This window comes from Mercenaria mercenaria, chromosome 5 (genome assembly GCF_021730395.1).
Source record: "Mercenaria mercenaria strain notata chromosome 5, MADL_Memer_1, whole genome shotgun sequence".
NCBI lineage: Eukaryota > Metazoa > Mollusca > Bivalvia > Venerida > Veneridae > Mercenaria > Mercenaria mercenaria.
The window spans coordinates 51,323,768-51,344,069 of record NC_069365.1 but is presented as its reverse complement, the minus strand read 5'-3'; the positions used below and the strand labels follow the sequence as shown (position 1 = coordinate 51,344,069).

Here is a 20,302-nt window from a genome sequence, read left to right as displayed (position 1 = left end):
TTCACTGAGTACATGTTAAAAAGCTAAAAGAATACAGGAAAGTCTTTCGATATTGTATGGGGAGGCATGTCCAACTCCTAAGTGTTTCTTTCCATCAAAGTAATTTTAGTGTACCGAGCTGAAATTGTGCATTTCCAACTTTAAAAAGACTCTGAAAATTTCTGAGAAAGTTTTTTACAGAAATAAACAAATCATAGTGTCACCTGGTTTTGAGCCGACTGGTCTGCCATAATAACAGGAGGAACTTGATCTGTTACATGTTGAATACTGCCGTATGTATCACCTGAAAAACAAAATGTTCGTGCTTTTTAATTGCAGTAAAACACTGACAGCTCAAAGTCTACAGAGGACGAGTTAAATGTACGAGTTATCCAAGGTACCGAGCTAATCCACGGTTTCGAGCGATTCATACATAGAAATATAAGGGAAACAGCCAAGGAGTACATGCAAATTTGCTCAAGTCAGGCCAATGCTTTAAACTGTAACCAATGCTTCCCGCAGTTTCACTGCAAATTTGCTCAAGTCAGGCCAATGCTTTAAACTGTAACCAATGCTTGAGCCCCGCAGTTTCACTCAATCTGACAACCCTTTACTCCATAGATACGCTTTTTACCACCTCTATCCATTCCCTGATAGATACTCTTTTTGACGCCTTCAAGTTTAAAAGCAAATTATGAATAAAGTACAACATCAAGGAATCCCACAAAAGCATTTTTGTAAAGTTTAAACCATGTACAAATGATATCTGTCAAAAAAATATATGGTTTATATTTGATTTTTAATGGTAATTTAAACCTGAAATGAGGTAGTGCATTTATGGAAAATTATTGTGAGGAAAGTTTCATCTTGAGCTAAAATTAGCCTGATCAAGGCTAATTATACCCCCAAGTTTATCTTTACAAATTATGAATTTGTGTAGTACTTACTTGTACAAATTGTGAATTTGTGCAAGCTAAAAATAGTACTGTAATTTTTTTTTAGGTTTCTGCATTTCCCAGGTGATTTAGAAAGCTGAACTTTTTTTTTTTCCAATGGATTTATATAAAAAATATACACTTTATGATGGATTTAAAAAGTAACTGTTGCAAATACATATTGGTCTGATTTACCCTGAAGACAAATTAACAGCTAATAACCTGCTGCACTAAGGAATTTTATGACATATATGTCTGTATATTACCTATCAGTGTGGGGTATGGTTGATTGGGGTGATCTTTGGATAATTGGGGTGTGCTATGGATAATTGTAGGCAACTTTGATGTTAATCCAATTAAGAAATTTTACTGATGAGTGTTTTTATAAGCTGATAAAATTGCTTTTGATCAATTATTCTTATAAAAACATTATGTAATTAATATACCAGGGGAAAAATGCAGAAATAAATAAGTACCATCAATAGAAAAGTAGCTAAAATTATTATAGAAAAGTAAACTAATGGGTTTAAAGCTTTGTATGTCAAGAAATATTTATCACACTTTTATGTAAAATGTACCATTAGAAAGAAAATTTAATTGTGAAAAAATTTTATGTTGGTTACTAAGTGTTTAAAACAATATTAAATATAGTATAGTAATATTGAATTGAATAACAGGTAGAAATTCTGCATTTTTTTCCCAATATCCTGTATGGAGATAGTGTACTGATTATCAGTAAAGCTGTATGGATATGATAAGCCTAATTAGGCTAAATGTATATGGAGTAAAGGGTTAAGTACTTGATCTTCTAAACGAAGATCTGAGAACGACCCATTCACATACGTCTTCTGTATATTTTGAATTTCCAGTATTGCTATTTTTATTTTAACCAATCAGACAACTTGTTCGAATGTCAAAGAGTAAGAAAAATGTGCAGTCATTCCAGGGCTCGAACCCGGGACCTCTCGCGTACAAAGCAAGTGGCCTACCGATTGAGCTAACCGGCTATCTGACGCATTACGACATAAGAACTGTAAATATTAGGGATGGGAACGAATATTCGGATATTCGAAAATCGGCCTAATATTCGAATAGGAAAATCAAATTCGAATATTCGTAAAGGACTTCGGACACAATCATATGCTTCTAGCCTACATTTTGAAGGCAAAATTCCCATTAAGTATTTAAACAATACCCAAATCGTTTCGAGTCAATGATAAACCAATGTATTAGTTAACTTATTATAGCAGAAACTGATTTGTATCTGTTCCTATCAAGATGTTTTTCTTTTTTTATCTGAGCCAGGGTATATTTTCTTGAAAAAATAAAATGTTTAATTTCCCTAAAAATATAATGACATCACTTTACGGAAGTTTTAGATATATGAATTCCAGTCGAAAAAAGTGACAAAATCATTTTATTTGAGGAAAAAATAACATTTCAAGATTAAAATTCTATAAATAAATAAAAAAAATAGAACGATATTTTTGCAAACAACCTGTACTTGATTTATCTATACACTGCTCATAATGTAATGTTATTGATGCATTACATGTGTGAATAGGTATACATGTATAAGTGGCCGGTCAGTTTTATTACAATGGTTCAGGTTGTTATTTAAGGACATGTACATGTCTGTATAGTTCTGTTATAAGTGATGGCAGATAATTGTGTGCTGCATAACATTAACACTAAGAAAAGGCAGTCATATTATCCAGGCCGTAGGGTTGGTTCTTGTTTGGGATATTAAAGTACCAGTGGCACAGATAATATTTGAGCCGCGCCATGAGAAAACCAACAGATGGCATATATAAATACGGCTAGACGCGAAAACGAACTAAAAGGTCCAGAGGAGTTTTAGGTGGATGTTTTATGCAGCGACCTGGATGCATTTTTGTTACATGTTAAAGCCAAATGAGCCGTGCCATGAGAAAACCAACATAGTGCAACTGCGACCAGCATGGATCTGGACCAGCCTGCGCATCTGCACAGACTAGTCAGAATCCATGCTGTTCGCTAACGGGTGGTCTAATTCCGATAGGCTTTAAAAGCGAACAGCATGGATCCTGACCAGACTGCGCAGATGCACAGGCTAGTCTGGAACCATGCTGGTCGAAAAGCCACTATGTTGGTTTTCTCATGGCACGGCTCATTTGGCTTAAACATGTAATAAAAATGTATCCAGGTCACTGCATAAAAAATCCACCTGAAACTCGGCTGGATCTTTTAGTTCGTTTTCGCGTCTAGCCGTATTTATATATGCCATCTGCATGGAAAGCGACTAGACACATCATTTTCGTGGCATCACACTAAATGTGATACCGTCACTGATATGACCTGCCATGAAGCTTCTGTTCTTGACTTATGCATCAGGGGCATATCAATGCCAAGCGTTATTTCTGTTGGATAGACTATAGTCAGGATCAGATTAACTGCTGTGCACATATTGCCTCTTTTTTGTGGTGTTTAGGCCTATTCCGCCGCAAAGAACAGTCTTCAATTCAGTTTTCACAGAAGGAAGAACATGAAGTGATGAATGCCTGTGACATTTGGTGTATAAAAGAAACAAATATAAACGCAGAGAAGAAGATGAAAAAATAAAGAAATATGAAAATTATATAAGAAATACAAAAATAATAAAAACAAAATGGAAAACAAATTACATCCTCATTGCTAGTGGCGTGCGCGTCGCGAGGTGTGTGTGTGTGTGGGGGGGGGGGGGGGGGGGTGCATGCAGAAGATTACCTGGTGTGTTGCAAGTATGTTAAAGCACATATTTGTCAATCTACTGAATCAACTGCAACAAACAACCAGGATAAGCCAATGAAAATTTAACCCAACAAATAATAATGAATTCACAGTATTTGCTTCTTTCACTACTTTATATGTATAACATGCCTATGTGTACCCTTTCAAACATTTGTATAGTATTTGAGTTATAAACAGGTGTAAAAATATGTGACTATCAATTTATCAAAAATGAATATGAAAAGTATTGGTTACTTTACATTTGGGAACACCCTGTAGTTATATTTTTTGTTTAAAAGTACTGTTCCACCCCTTGCATCAACACAATAGTCACAGAAAATGTGTATAATTAATATCTACATATGCTAGCCAAATATGGTTTTGATGCACGGGTGGGAACAATGTTGTATAAAGCAAAACACTTTTTATATCTATATAACAGGGTACGTAATTCTATTTAGAACAAAAATCACTGTTCTATGAAATAAATATTGAAAATTTGACATTAAGAAATAATCTCAAATATGTATTTTGATGGCATATGTAATAAAATACTTATTTCTTAGCAGTTTTTTTTTTACTCTTGGAGTAGGCAAATTCATATAGAAAGTGTCCGAAGTCCTTAGTGTTTATTAAGTATAGTTTATTTGGAGCAATATAAGCATGTTAATTTTTCAGAATAAAAGCGTTTGTTCTGTCGTGTTTGTTTAACGTATATCAAAAGATGTCCAATTAACAAGAAAAATGATATGCATAATTGGCAGGGGCTACCGTTACGGATTAACAGTTTGCAACAGGTGTAAATGTGATACATGTCAAAAATGGTCCAATTAACAAGAAAATTGCAATGCATAATTGACAGCGAGGGGTCATCGTTACGGATTAACAGTTTGCACCAGGCGTAAATGTGATATCTTTTGTTCATTTGGCGCCTGTTTTATGTAACAAATTTTAGATTTTTTTTTTTCAAAAACAATACCAAACTTGTAGATATTGGCGATATTTTTGCAAAATTTTGTTTAACATTTCATACCGTCCACTGAAACGGTTTACATCCACAGCGCCTGGGCAATCGGCCATATTTGAAATAAATTTTGAAGTAGTTTATAATAAAATCAAGAAATAATATATGATCATGTTGAAGGAGGATTAGTCTGCCTTCGTTAAGTTTGTCGGCTTTTTACACGCTGATTGAAAATTTTCAAAATGGCGGCGGTAATACAACAGCGCGACACGTGCTTGAATTGGACGACCTACTATTTTTAGATAAAGTTGCGACGGTCTAAAGTAATATATAAAGCGGAATATATTGTGTATATGCCAATCACTTAATAAACAAGAGGACCATGATGGTCCTGAATCGCTCACCTATCCCCACATGACCCAGTGTTGAACTGAGTATGACGTCGTTATTTCTATTATTTGACAATGTGACCTAGTTTTTCAGCACATGTGACATAGATATCATCAAGATAAAAAATTCTGACCAATTTTCATGAAGATCCATTGAAAAATATGGCCTCTAGAGAGGTCACAAGGTTTTTCTATTATTTGACCTAATGACCTAGTTTTTGAAGGCACGTGACCCACTTTTAAACTTGACCTAGATATCATCAAGGTGAACATTCTCACCAATTTTCATGAAGATCTCGTGAAAAATATGGCCTCTAGAGAGGTCACAAGGTTTTTCTATTTTTCGACCTACTGACCTAGTTTTTGACGGCACATGACCCAGTTACAAACCTGACCTAGATATCATCAAGCTGAACAGTCTCACCAATTTTCATGAAGATCCATAGAGAAATATGGCCTCTAGAGAGGTCACAAGGTTTTTCTATTTTTAGACCTACTGACCTAGTTTTTGACCCCACGGGACCCAGTTTCAAACCTGACCTAGATATCATCAAGATGAACCTTCTGACCAATATTCATGAAGATGTCATGAAAAATATGGCCTCTAGAGAGGTCACAAGGTTTTTCTATTTTTAGATCTACTGACCTAGTTTTTAACCCCACGTGACCCAGTTTCGAACTTGATCTAGATATCATCAAGGTTAACATTCTGACCTATTTTCATGAAGATCCATTGAAAAATATGGCGTCTAGAGAGGTCACAAGGTTTTTCTATTTTTAGACCTACTGACCTAGTTTTTGACCGCACATGACCCAGTTTCGAACTTGACCTAGAAATCATCAAGGTGAACATTCTGACCAATTTTCATGAAGATCCATTGAGAAATATGGCCTCTAGAGAGGTCACAAGGTTTTTCTATTTTTAGACCTACTGACCTTGTTTTTGATCCCACATGACCCAGTATCGAACTTGACCTAGATATCATCAAGGTGAACATTCTGACCAATACTCATGAAGATCTCATGAAAAATATGGCTTCTAGAGAGGTCACAAGGTTTTTCTATTTTTAGATCTACTGACCTAGTTTTTACCCCCACGTGACCCAGTTTCCAACTTGACCTAGATATCATCAAGCTGAACATTCTGACCAATTTTCATGAAGATCCATTGAGAAATATGGCCTCTAGAGAGGTCACAAGGTTTTTCTATTTTTAGACCTAATGACCTAGTTTTTGACCCCACGTGACCAAGTTTCAAACCTGACCTAGATATCATCAAGGTGAACATTCTGACCAATATTCATGAAGATCTCATGAAAAATATGGCCTCTAGAGAGGTCACAAGGTTTTTCTATTTTTAGACCTACTGACCTAGTTTTTGACCCCACGTGACCCAGTTTCGAACTTGACCTAGATATCATCAAGGTGAACATTCTGACCAATATTCATGAAGATCTCATGAAAAATATGGCCTCTAGAGAGGTCACAAGGTTTTTCTATTTTTAGACCTACTGACCTAGTTTTTGACCCCACGTGACCCAGTTTCGAACTTGACCTAGATATCATCAAGGTGAACATTCTGACCAATTTTCATGAAGATCTTGTGAAATATATGGCCTCTAGAGAGGTCACAAGGTTTTTCTATTTTTAGACCTACTGACCTAGTTTTTGACGGCACGTGACCCAGTTTCAAACTTGACCTAGATATCATCAAGGTGAACATTCTGACCAATTTTCATAAAGATCCCATGAAAAATGTGACCTCTAGAGTGGTCACAAGCAAAAGTTTACGGACGCACGCACGCACGGACGCCGCGCGATCACAAAAGCTCACCTTGTCACTTTGTGACAGGTGAGCTAAAAATTTTAAAGTTCCATTAAAACATGCCGAATATTCGAATATATTCGAATATGGCAAACCGAATATTCGAATACTGATTTCAGTATTCGTTCCCATCCCTAGTAAATATCAAAAGTCAAGGCTACAGGTAGATTTGCAAAATGTTGTAAGTTAAGCTCTGATTGGCTAGTGAAAGGGTCGTCAGAACGAGGCTATGAATAGGTCGTTCTCAGATCCTATGCGTAGCGTAATAGGAGATGTACTTTAGTCAGATTGCAGTTTCACTGTACTTGCATGAAAACTCAAGTAATAGTAATCATGAACAAGAGGACCATGATGGTCCTGAATCGCTCACCTGTTCCCACATGATCCAGTTTTGAGCATGACGTCGTTTTTTCTATTATCTCACATAGCAGGGTTTTTTCTTGCTGTTTTGGGAACATAAGCCTATACCCCCAAAATGGAGAATTTTAACGCGTAAATGTTCCAGATTTGGAAATATTTAGTCCCATAGGATATAGTAAGGACGTGTTTAAGCACTTTCTCATACACTTCTTTCACATTGTACAACCTCTTGAACATACTGCCATTACAAAATTGTCCATAATTTAGTCAATGTTTTTGCAATTTTGATGATTTTTTTTTTTGGAATGTAGATTGGGAATTTTTGCACTCATTTTGGGAAAAAAAACATACTTTTTGGCATTGGGAATATAGCCCAATAATGGCTATAAAAACAGCCGAAAAAAATCCCTGCATAGTGACCTAGTTTTTGAGCTTATGTGACCCAGTTCTGAACTTGACCTAGATATTATCAAGATAAAAATTCTGACCAATTTTCATGAAGATCCATTGAAAAATATGGCCTCTAGAGAGGTCACAAGGTTTTTTTATTATTTGACCTATTGACCTAGTTTTTGAAGGTACGTGACCCTGTTTTGAACTTGACCTAGATATCATCAAGGTGAACATTCTCACTAATATGGCCTCTAGAGAGGTCACAAGGTTTTTCTATTTTTATACCTACTGGCCTAGTTTTTGACCGCACGTGACCCAATTTTGAAACTGACCTAGATATCATCAAGATGAACATTCAGACCAATTTTCATGAAGATCCATTGAAAAATATGGCCTCTAGAGAGGTCAAAAGATTTTTCTAATTTAAGACCTACTGGCCTAGGTTTTGACCGCAGTGACCCAGTTTCAAACTTAACCTAGATACCATCAATATGAACATTCAGCCCAACTTTCATACAGATCCCATGAAAAGTATGGCCTCCAGAGAGGTCACAAGGTTTTTCTATTATTTGACCTACTGACCTAGTTTTTGAAGGCACGTGACCTAGTTTCAAACCTGACCTAGATATTATCAAGGTGAACATTCTGACCAATTTTCATGAAGATCCATTCAAGAGTATGGCCTCTAGAGAGGTCACAAAGTTTTTCTATTTTTAGACCTACTGACCTAGTTTTTGTCCGCATCTGACCCAGTTTCGAACTTGACCAAGATATTATCAAGGTGAACATTCTGATCAATTTTCATGAAGATCTCTTGAAAAATATGGCCTCTAGTGAGGTCACAAGGTTTTTCTATTTTTAGACCTACTGACCTAGTTTTTGACCGCACGTGACCCAGTTTCGAACCTGACCTAGATGTCATCAAGGTGAACATTCTGACCAATTTTCATGAAGATCCATTCAAGGGTATGGCCTCTAGAGAGGTCACAAGGTTTTTCTATTTTTAGACCTACTGACCTAGTTTTTGACCGCACGTGACCCAGTTTCGAATTTGACCTAGATATCATCAAGGTGAACATTCAGACCAATTTTCATACAGATCCCATGAAAAATATGGCCTTTAGAGAGGTCACAAGGTTTTTCTATTATTTGACCTACTGACCTAGTTTTTGAGGGCACTTGACCCAGTTTCCAACTTGACCTAGATATCATCAAGGTGAACATTCTAACCAATTTTCATGAAGATCTTGTGAAATATATGGGCTTTAGAGAGGTCACAATGTTTTTCTATTTTTAGACCTACTGACCTAGTTTTTGACCGCACGTGATCCAGTTTCGAACTTGACCTAGATATCATCAAGGTAAACATTCTGACCAATTTTCATAAAGATTCCATGAAAAATGTGACCTCTAGAGTGGTCACGAGCAAAAGTTTACTCACGGACGGACGAACGACGGACGCTGCGCGATCACAAAAGCTCACCTTGTCACTTTGTGACAGGTAAGCTAACAAGAGCTGTCCGTAAGACAGCCAAGCTCGACTATTCGAAATATTGACCCAGAAGCAGGAAAATATTACCCAAAAAAGTTAAATATCAAAAGAGTTTTAAGTTCAAAAGGGGGAATAATTTGACCAAAATGCATATCAGTTATGGGACTTGCTGCTATCAACTAGATTTATAACCCTGAAGGCACATGAGAAGTTTCAATTCAATATCTGCATTAGTTTTGGAGATAGAAACTTGCATGTAAAACTTTAACCAGAATTTTCAAAGTCCAAAAGGGGGCATAATTTGCCCAAAATACATGCCAGAGTTATGGGACTTGATCCAGTGAGGTTAGTAATTGATCTAGAAAAAGAAAAAATAAGTTTCAAATCTATATGCCTTTTAGTAATAACTGTATGTACTTGCACGCAAAACTTTAACCAGAATTTGCTAAGTCCAAAAGGGGGCATAATTTGGCCAAAATGAAGGTCAGAGTTATGGGACTTGATCCTTTCAACTAGTTTTATAACCCCGAAGACACATGTGAAGTTTCAAATCAATATCTGCATTAGTTTTGGAGATAATAACTTGCATGTAAAACTTTAACCAAAATTTTCTAAGTCTAAAAGGGGGCATAATTTGCTCAAAAAACATGTCAGAGTTATGGGACTTGACCCAGTGAGGTTGGTAATTGATCAAGAAAAAGAAAAAATAAGTTTTAAATCTATATGCCTTTTAGAAATAGTTGTATGTACTTGCACGCAAAACTTTAACCAGAATTTTCTAAGTCTAAAAGGGGGCATAATTTGGCCAAAATGAAAGTCAGAGTTATGGCACTTGCTGCTATCAACTAGTTTTATAACCCCGAAGACACATGTGAAGTTTCAAATCAATATCTGCATTAGTTTTGGAGATAGTAACTTGCATGTAAAACTTTAACCAAAATTTTCTAAGTCTAAAAGGGGGCATAATTTGCTCAAAAACATGTCAGAGTTATGGGACTTGACCCAGTGAGGTTGGTAATTGATCTAGAAAAAGAAAAAATAAGTTTTAAATCTATATGCCTTTTAGAAATAGTTGTATGTACTTGCACGCAAAACTTTAACCAGAATTTTCTAAGTCCAAAAGGGGGCATAATTTGGCCAAAATGGAAGTCAGAGTTATGGCACTTGCTGCTATCAACTAGTTTTATAACCCCGAAGACACATGTGAAGTTTCAAATCAATATCTGCATTAGTTTTGGAGATAGTAACTTGCATGTAAAACTTTAACCAAAATTTTCTAAGTCCAAAAGGGGGCATAATTTGCTCAAAATACATGTCAGAGTTATGGGACTTGACCCAGAGAGGTTGGTAATTGACCTAGAAAAAGAAGAAATAAGTTTCAAAGCTAAATGCCTTTCATTGATGGCTGTATGTACTTGCATGCAAAAACTTAACCAAGGTGTGACGCCGACGCCGACGCCAGGGTGAGTAGAATAGCTAGACTATTCTTCGAATAGTCGAGCTAAAAATACAGTTTTTGTATATGATTTACATACATGTATGAACATTTAAATATGGACAAACTTAAATTCTACAATGTTAGAAGTCATAGATTGTTAACAAATATCAATTGGAGCAGCTGCAGAATTTGGCCTATACTTCTGAGTAACTGTTGTTTACTTGTACAATAAGAATGTCTAGAAGTGCAGAAAGAAAGAAGTCAAAACAATATTAAGTTATTAACTCATTAAAACTTTCAACTTACTTTAAGGTTACTTTGGAAAGAAAGAATGTTTTACAAGGAAATAACTTGAAAGTAAAACTGCAAAATACACTGGACCTGTACTTTCAAAATATACATGGGTACCCTAGTCGTTTAACATGCAGTAAAGTCAGAAAATTTCATATACCCTGTCCCTGGTACAACACTGCCCCATTATCAGCATACTGAGCCGCTCCAACTTTACCCTCACCAACGATCGGCAGCACATTTGACCCCTCCATCTTGGTCCTGGAAATAAATGATATATAAATTTTTCCTGCATTTTATCATTTACTTCAGCTATGTTTTTGAACCATTCAAGGGGGTAAAAAGAAACATGGACATTATAGCATATATAATACAAAGCCAAATTTACTACATGTAAATTTAGACAAGTAAGTGACTGAAAATTTGTTTGAAATGGTGAACTTTTTGATACATAGAACATTGAGACGCCATCATCAGTATTAAAGCTAAACCCTGCTATATGTAGCTAAAAATTGCTATAAAACCAATAGCAATTATGCAAATCACTTTATTATGTCAATATCAATGAAATCATGAAACAAAAGACAATCACAAAGAATGGAGATCTTTATTGCCTGCCTCATAAATTTCTCCATCATCAAGTGCTCATAGTCATAAATATTCGTCAAAGCTACCTCATCCATCTGAAGATGTTTTAAACTCCTTTCATTAGTTAAGTTTGGTCCATTTTACATGCTGCTATATGTAACATTCAATAACTGTTTTATTATAATGTAACGTTCAATAACTGTTTGTTACACTCTTGACATCTTACACAGGATGTTAATACATTTCCATAGTAATTATATAATCCAACAATAAAGAACATTTTAATGATAATGCCAACTGATCAACTATTTAAGCAAGTTACATTTGTATATGCAACACAACTTTCAAGCATTTTATGTGTATTTCAAAAACCATAACTCTGGTCTGGATGAGGGAAATCCCAAACAGAACTGTCAACACCAGGTGCACAACTTCACATGCTATTGCTATTTAACAATCCTCTTATGTTTTATGATTCTGGGTAAAGTACATTTTAAAGCAACTTTTATGCCCTTGATGCATATTTTGGACTAAGTCAAGGACCATAACTCTGGTCTAACTCTTCTAAAGTGAATCCGAAAAAAAAAAAACAACAACAAAAACCTCAGGTGCAGTACAGCACAAACTTGCATACAGAATAATATTCCATAATGGTTACATGACTCTAGGTGAAATATTTTAAGACATAATATGCAACACAAGCTTTTAACAGTCAGGGGTGTAACTGTTTTAAGTTATGTAATCTATTTCAGTTACTTTTTCAAGCATTTTGTAACCTTTATTAGTTTAAAAATATTGTTAACTCAGGTAAGTTATTCAAAAAAAGTCTTTTTGCTGTTCTCACAAAGTGACCTTTAAAGTGAAATTAGTATCAAACACTGTTTAATCAAATTCTCTTTTAGTCTGATCATGACCTGATAAGCATAATGGGATGTTAAGAGTTTTAAAGCTTTAAAACTTTTGCGTAAAATTTTATTGGCCTTGTGTAAAATTTTTTACTGCATAGCTGGAAAGATAAAAGGTCAAGGATTCAGGAAATAATAGCATTAGTCTCATTTAAAATGAGGAATTGGCACAGGAGGGTTTTGTAATATTTTATGATAAACGAAACAAGTTATGGAAGTATAAGCAATAACTCAAATGGGCTATAAACTGCGATAACTTGAAACAGTTACACCCCTGACTGTTTAAGCACCTAGTGTGTTTTTCACTAAGTCAAGGCCCATAAGTCTGGTCTGGTTGAGCAAAATCCCAAACAGAACAACAGGAATGCAACTTCACATGCTTTAAAACCATCCTAATATTTAACAAGAGCGCCGCCAAGCGTGGCAATATACGCCCTAAGGCTTACATCATAGGATGGGAGCAAAATTTTAAGAACTTGACTGTTGTAGCCCCAAAGGACCGGAACAACAAAAGGAAAACTTCAAAAAACAATTCTAAGTCCACAAAAAAAATATTCAAAGTCTACAAAAAATCCTTATCAGGTACAGGTATATAAAAATACACCTTAAAATTGGAGGTACCATCCATGTTGTACGACAGAAAAGTGGTCTCGGTTTTTCCCTACCGCCAATAATAAAAAAAGTTTCAAAATAAGCTATTTATAGTAACATAAAAGGGAAGTAATTAAAAAAAAAATTATTGTAAGTACAAAAAAGAGATCTGCCAAATAAAAGCAAGAGCACTGCAATGCAGAGCAATATACACAAAGCAAAGTCATATATGACCTTTGACCCTTAAGTGTGACCTTGACCTTGAAGCGAGTCATCCGGATCATGCGCTCTGCACATCGTTACAATGTGGTGAACATTTCTGCCAAGTTTCTTTGAAATCCTTCCAGCAGTTCAAGAGTTACAGAGCAGATATGAAAAAGACTGATATGACTTTTGACCCCTAAGTGTGACCTTGACCTTGAAGCAAGTCATCCGGATCATGCGCTCTGCACGTCGTCTTGGTGTGGTGAACATTTGTGTCAAGTTTCTTTGAAATCCTTCAAGGGGTTCAAGAGTTACAGAGCGGACACGAAACAAACTGATATGACCTTTGGCTCCTAAATGTGACCTTGACCTTGAAGCGAGACATCCAAAACATGCACTCTGCACATCGTCTCGGTGTGGTGAACATTTGTGTAAAGTTTCCTTGAAATCCTTCAAGGGGTTCAAGAGTTACAGAGCGGACACGAAATTGCTAACGGACAGACGGACGGACACCAGCGTCATAACATAATACTTCCCTTCGGGCGTATAACTCTTCAGTCAAATACTTTTTCAGACATATGTGACACAAACTTGTATGCCCTTTTATGCATATTTTTGACAATCAAGAGCCATAACTTTGGTCACACCTACAGAAATCCCAAACAAAACCACAGGACTGGTGCACAATTTCACATGCTGAATATTATTCCTATGATGTTTCATGATGCTAAGTCAAATATGTTTTAAAATATATGCAACGCAAAACTTTTATGTCCATTTATGACAGTACTAATATTTTGTTGTGTAAGGCAATCTGACTAAAGTACATATCCTATTCAGCTAAGCATAGGATCTGACAACGAGCTATTGATAGCCTCGTTCTGACAACCCTTCCGCTAGCCAATCAAAAGCTAACTTACAACATTCTGCAAGCTTTAAAAAGCCTTGTTTTTTTATACCTACAATTTTTATGTCGAAAGATGTCAGATAGCCGGTTAGCTCAGTCGGTAGGGCACTTGCTCTGTAAGCGAGAGATCTCGGGTTCGAGCCCTGGATTGACTGCAAATTTTTCTTACTCTTTGACATTCGAACAAGTTGTCTGATTGGTTCAAATCAAAATAGATTTGCGAAAATAAAAATAGCAATATTGGAAATCCAAAATATACAGAAGACGAATGTGAATGGGTCGTTCTCAGATCTTTGTTTAGAAGATCAAGTACTTTAGTCAGATTGTTGTGTAAGGCTAGATATATTTTTACATACTGGAAGTGGAAGTAAACACAACTAGATCCTGCTGTTTTTCGGGGATAAATCGCAAAAAAATGTTAAAGCTTTCCGTCCACTAACACATCAACATTTACATACAGTTATACACATTTCAGTAATACAAAAAGATGCCTTCGCATTGTACATATCCTAATATTAATAGCCGCAAATTATTCCCTCTAGTTTACTGGAAGTTTACAGTGTTCAATAAACAACTAAATTTTATCATTGGCGTCATCATGGAATCGAGAGTGGTTCCAATAAGCTTGAAGCTTTCATCACAATCAAGCTAAAACAAATAAGTATAAACTAAACATCACAAGGTATGTAGTCTGCACTATGGGTGTCGAAATTGGGCCCCAACAGGGATATAAATTAACACTCAGACCCTATTAGCCATCTGGGCTCCTTACAGGCAAATTCTAGGGGCCCAGCCTAAAAGTTAGGGGCCCAGCTATTATTAGTGGAAAAATATACTAACAGTGGTTTAGATCGACATACTTAATAAGTCTTGTAATTTGCTTCCTGCCAAAATACATCAATTTCTTAAATATAATTACAGAACACTCATCAAACTCACACTGTAAAGGAAAGTTGTAATCAACCAGTGCATGACATACATGTTCTAAATATAGGGCACAGCCTCTCAAACACAGAGACGCACTTAAAGTTTGAATGATTTTTGCAGCACTAGAGGGTTTGGGTTGTTTATGGGCATTTTGATAGAGGCTGCACGCTTATGGACATCTGAATACTAGTATTTTGTTACTTGTCGAGTTACAGGACTCGCAACCTGTCACGAAATTATTACTTGTACAAAAAGTACAAACCATGTTGAGGTCGGTGTTCTTTGCAGCCGCGGTCTGTTACCAGCCTATTTTTCATTAAAAGTCCTCATTGGCCTTCAGGTCTTTTAATAATCCTGATAATATTTCCTTTTGTCGCCGCGACCGGCCGTTCTAAGCTCTTTAACAACCTTCAATAAACCTCTACTTTCTAGTGCTGTATTTCTATGGGCGCAGCCATTATTAGTGACGGAGTAAATGATCCGCGTATTCCGATTGGTCGTAGTATATATCGGTAAATTTAATTGGTCGATTTAAGTGACGTAGTGCATATTAATAAGACAGTCTCGGAAAAACCCAGAATATTGACATTAGGAGAATCCAAAGCCATTCGCCGGCTGGGCGACTATTTTGGAAAATTGACTCGACCAGCTTCAAATCTGGTCGCACTGGGCGACTGGGCGAGTGTTAATTTATATCCCTGCCCAATCCCAATGGCTAATAGTATGTTTTTTCCCTAATTTCAAAGCTAAAATTCCCAAAGCAAATTTTCTTTTACTTTTTTTTTTCAACTTTTTCAAACAAGATTATACCTAGTAATAATTCGTCCGTTGAGAGACAGGCGGACTCATCAACGTTCTTCATCCATATGCTGATGAGCCCGTCTGGCTCTCGATGGACACTATGACACCTTTAACATTTGAAACATGGGACAATTTGCAAACTTAATGCATAATGATCAATTTTATGACCATTTTTTGTCTTAAATGTGACATTTTAATAAAAAGTATGACTTTTAACAATTCCCAATTTAGGTGTTTGCGACACAATTTTCCCAATTGTAAAGCTCTGGCCCCATTTGTATTCAGGGATCACTTTTGGCCACGATTTCGTGATATTCTTATGTTTTTTTGGTGAAGATCGCATAAATTTTGCTCAAATGCCATTAAAAATCGCATCAGCGCGACCATGGATCTCTTGTCGGAATTGTGACTTTTTGCTGCAATGCGGACTTCCCGTTACTTGCTGATCGTATGACGTTTATTAGGCATTTGAATTTTGCTTTTATCTCCATAGAGCATCCGGTGATAATGATTACCAGGTAAAAATCACCCATTTTCACGAAGTGTCAAAATGCCACCGAAGAAGAAATTGAAGAGTTTGGAAGGCCAAACTTTGCTTCCATTCGTGCTGACGAGTAGTAGTGAGAACAACAAGGTGGAGAAACCCCTGGTGAAGTAAAAAAATGCTGAACGCCTGAAATTTCAAACGAATTGAGGGCGAGGATAGGGTCATTATGAGTTTGACTTTAAAGCTGTTCTAGCCTAATGGAACTGTATCAGACCCAGAAAGTTTAAAATATAACTGAACTTCCACTTGGACAGAGCAGCTTTGAAGGAAAAGCTCAAAGTTAATTGGGTCACACATTAAACCGGAATCCACCTAAAAACCGGAATACGCTTTCCATAACCAGAATACACCTGTATTTTTTTTAATTAAAGGTATATTTGAAGGGTTTTTGACATCATCTTTGCAATGTTTCGAAGCATTGATTTTTTTTATTCTAATTCATTTCAGTACATTTCAAATATTAGATCCTCCTCTATTAAATTAACTGGACCACCAGACCTCTAGCCACTGCCTAAATTATTTACCGTTTACCACGTCTTTAGAGTTGATGAAAGCCAGCTGGTATTGGCTTCTGTAACCCCTTGTGATTGATACAACTTACAGGGTTGGTTGTGCATCCTAAATAGTTTTTTCTTTTTCATTATATATTTTAATATTTAAAACTATCCCTATAATTGCGCAATTATAACGGCAATCCCTACATTTCAATTTCTGTTGCCAGTGTTGGTCGGATGTGTCCATGGTGTCACTGACGGACACCAACCATAAAACAAAATCCGCCATTTTTCCTGCCTCAACCGCACTTCGTCGTCGCATAGTTGCATAAATGAACTGGTATTTACAACTAACTGCTTCGTGCATTCTTGATCAAATAATGCATGCATCTTCAGTACCGGGTAAATATTTCGGTAGTGACCATTGTTTTTGCAAGGTACATAATTTTTATGCAATTCGGGCACAACGTTTGTCCCCCTTCTCAAGGGCACGTAACCAAACTACACGCCATCTTGAATCCTGCATAAATTTTGACTGCAGGTTATCGCCCATTTAATCATGGCAGCGCAATCCTACTTTCTCCGAAAATATTTATATACTTACTAATCTGGCAATGCCAGCGTTTGAAACTTTGAACAGTCGTAGATTGTGTTTTTTTAAACTGAAATCGCACACAATTCAAAATGTTAATTTATGTCGCCATTCTCTTTGTCGGTTTTCAGTCCGGGCACGCCGGTTAATGATTACCCATCATGCAACGCGACACACGCGGCGCTTTCATTTTGTGAATGAAAAAATCCTTGACCGTGGGAAAATAGTAAAGCGGTCTTTTTTTAATTAAGATTTATTTGAATAGTTTAAAATGCCTTAAGGAAAATATTGCTGTCTGCAAAATAAAAAAAAAAATCAAGCTATAGCCGCCTGCCAAAAGAACGATATATAGCGTAAGGTTACATAATATATCTACCGTTTTTAATTAAATGATTTCTAGTTGCTGTAGATCTACTGTATACGTGTAAGACATTCAATTTACCTTTATAGACGGAAATTATTTTGAACTTATACATTTGAATATTGATATATTTGACACTTTTCAATCTTTTTTTTTTACATTTTACAACTAGAGGCCTATGTAAAACAGTGTTAAAACTATATGTGCAGCGCCGTAGCCACACTGAGGCACACTGCGGCAAACCAAAGAGCTATAAAAATAAATGTATTTTATACTTCTTTGGGCAAACCGAGGCAGAAAAAATTCAGTTATAAAAGTTCAAAAAAGTAGATCTATATTAATATCATTAGAATATATCAGAATATCATTTGCCTCATGACATCATTGAGGCAAGGTGAGGCAGAAATCCTAGCAGTCATATTGATAGCCTTGCCAGGCACCAGAGGCCACTATTTCATACCCAGTTCTAGGACAAGGGGTAGCTGGAGAATCAATTTTGATTTGGAACTTTCAGGCTTTTTGTATTGTCAGCATGATGTCCAATTAATAATCAGATAATGTGAATTTAATAATGGCACTGACCAATTTGATAAGCTTGGAATCTGTTCTAATGGTGGTTTGAGAATTTTAGAACAAGTTTAATGATTGTAAAACTTAAGTCAATGTTAAATTTTGTGTCTCACGATAGTTCAAAATTTTCAAGGGGAAGAGCCCCCTGACCCCACTAAAATGACGGGGAACCGCCTCTGATACCTCAAAATCTAGACCAAAAATGCACCAGAGGCCACCATTTCATACCTGTAATTCATTTTTTTCCAGCGGGAGAGCCCCCCTAACATGAGAGGGTTCCCCCTACAGTACCTCAAAATTTAGATGAAACAATGCACCATAGGCCACCATTTCGTATCTGTATTTCAAAATTGACCAGGAAGAGAACCCGCTGACCCCACTAGAATGAGGGTGTGGCTCCCATATCTAAAAAATTTAGACCAAAAATTGCACCAGAGGCCACAATTTCAGACCTGTATTTAAAAAATTTCTAGGGGGAGACCCCCCATTAACACGGGCAGAGCCCCATCCCGTACCTACCCCCTCTCGGGCTATAAACTAAACTACTAGTAAACTGATAAATAGCATGTTGTTGTATGGGTTTCAGTGTTGTTATATTTTCTGGTCATTTGGGATCATGGAGTCCATTCGATTGATGTGTAATAGAGTTCCGCTTAAGCCGGTGCTAGGGGGCGTGATTTCATTACCTCTCATGATCAAAATCAATCAAACCGAGTCTGTATTATTCTGCTTGGTTGCATTCTTTGCTTCCAAAGTATCTTTTTACAGACGGATTGTATTTCTGATTTTTTTTTTTTTTGCCTTTCAATTACAAAAATGATTGTATCCGACCATATTAGACTAGGATAAATCCCCAAATTATCCTTGTTATCAATTTTTTTTCTTAAAATATGAAAGTAACTGTGATAAATAGGGCTAAAAGGATGATTTTTACTGTGATATAACACAAAAGAGAAGAGAATAGGTAAGGGTAGATTTCTCGGAAGCACAGAGCACTAAAAACACAGCCTTAGAGCCACGCATTTGCAAAGTAGGCCCACAACAAAAAGAAGCTGTAATGGAAAAATATTACAGACGGGTTGCTTCAAAAATCCAACAAGTACATTTTAATTCAATGCAAAATATAGATTGGGCGGGGTGTGTGTTTGGGGGGGGGGGGGGGGGGAGGAGGTTGAAGGGGAAAGTAGAACAAGGATGAATATACAAAGGGAATGAATAGTTTTAATATATATTGAACACAAACTTCTAAGCACTTTATGTGTATTTTTAATTAAGTCAAAGATTATAATTCTGGACAGGCCGAGTGAAATCTCCAATAGAACACCAAGCGCAAAACTGCACATGCTAGATTCTATATACAACAATCCTGTATTATTTTATGACTCTAAGTCAAATACGTCTTGAGATACATGCGACATAAACGTGTATGCTCTTTATGCATAATTTTGATAAACAAGGGTAATGACTCTGATCTGACCAACAGAAATCCGGTACAAAAGCCCAATTAAGTGATCAGCTTAACTCTGGCCAAGCTGCGTAAAATCTCTAACAACTTGAAAACCCAAGGTGCACAACTTCACATGCTGAATGATATTCATGTAAAGTTCCATAATCCTAGGTCAAATAGTTTTTGAGTTACATGCAACACACAATTTTTATGCATTTTTTAATAAGTCAAGGGCCATAACTCGAGATCTGGTCTGACTGTGTGAAATGCACAAGTTCACAACAGTCACGTGAGATTTGATGACTGATATGCACGAAACAAATAACAAATTCGGACAGACGGACGGACAAATGCAACTCTAAACACCCCATCCCCCAATCCTCCAAGACAAAATGCGGGTGTGGGGGGGGGGGGGGGGGGTTAAAACATGTCTGTAAATGACGACTGTAAAATTACTGGAATTTTGCGTAAGGAAAAAAAGGGAATCATTAAAAGCGTACAGTAACAATAAATATCTGTCTGTCTGTCCTTACTGGAGATCCCTCTTTCAAGTG

The 20,302-nt window shown here is 36.4% G+C and overlaps 1 protein-coding gene across 2 annotated transcripts in view; it reads right to left on the bottom strand.

Moving 5' to 3' along the window:
* LOC123557189 (zinc finger and SCAN domain-containing protein 21-like) overlaps positions 1-17,533 on the bottom strand; it is a 35,448-nt gene extending 17,915 nt beyond the window's left edge. The window contains exons 1-3 of one of the 2 annotated variants that reach the window (XM_045348496.2): positions 17,383-17,533; positions 10,975-11,075; positions 204-283 (exon numbers count right to left, since the gene is read on the bottom strand). In XM_045348496.2, coding sequence (XP_045204431.2) covers positions 204-283; positions 10,975-11,068 — 174 coding nt within the window. In that variant the 5' untranslated portion in view covers positions 11,069-11,075; positions 17,383-17,533. Of the gene's footprint in view, positions 1-203; positions 284-10,974; positions 11,076-16,985; positions 17,209-17,382 lie in introns of those variants that run through there. The other variant, XM_045348495.2, reaches the window with a different exon arrangement.
* Between the last annotated feature and the right edge of the window lie 2,769 nt (positions 17,534-20,302).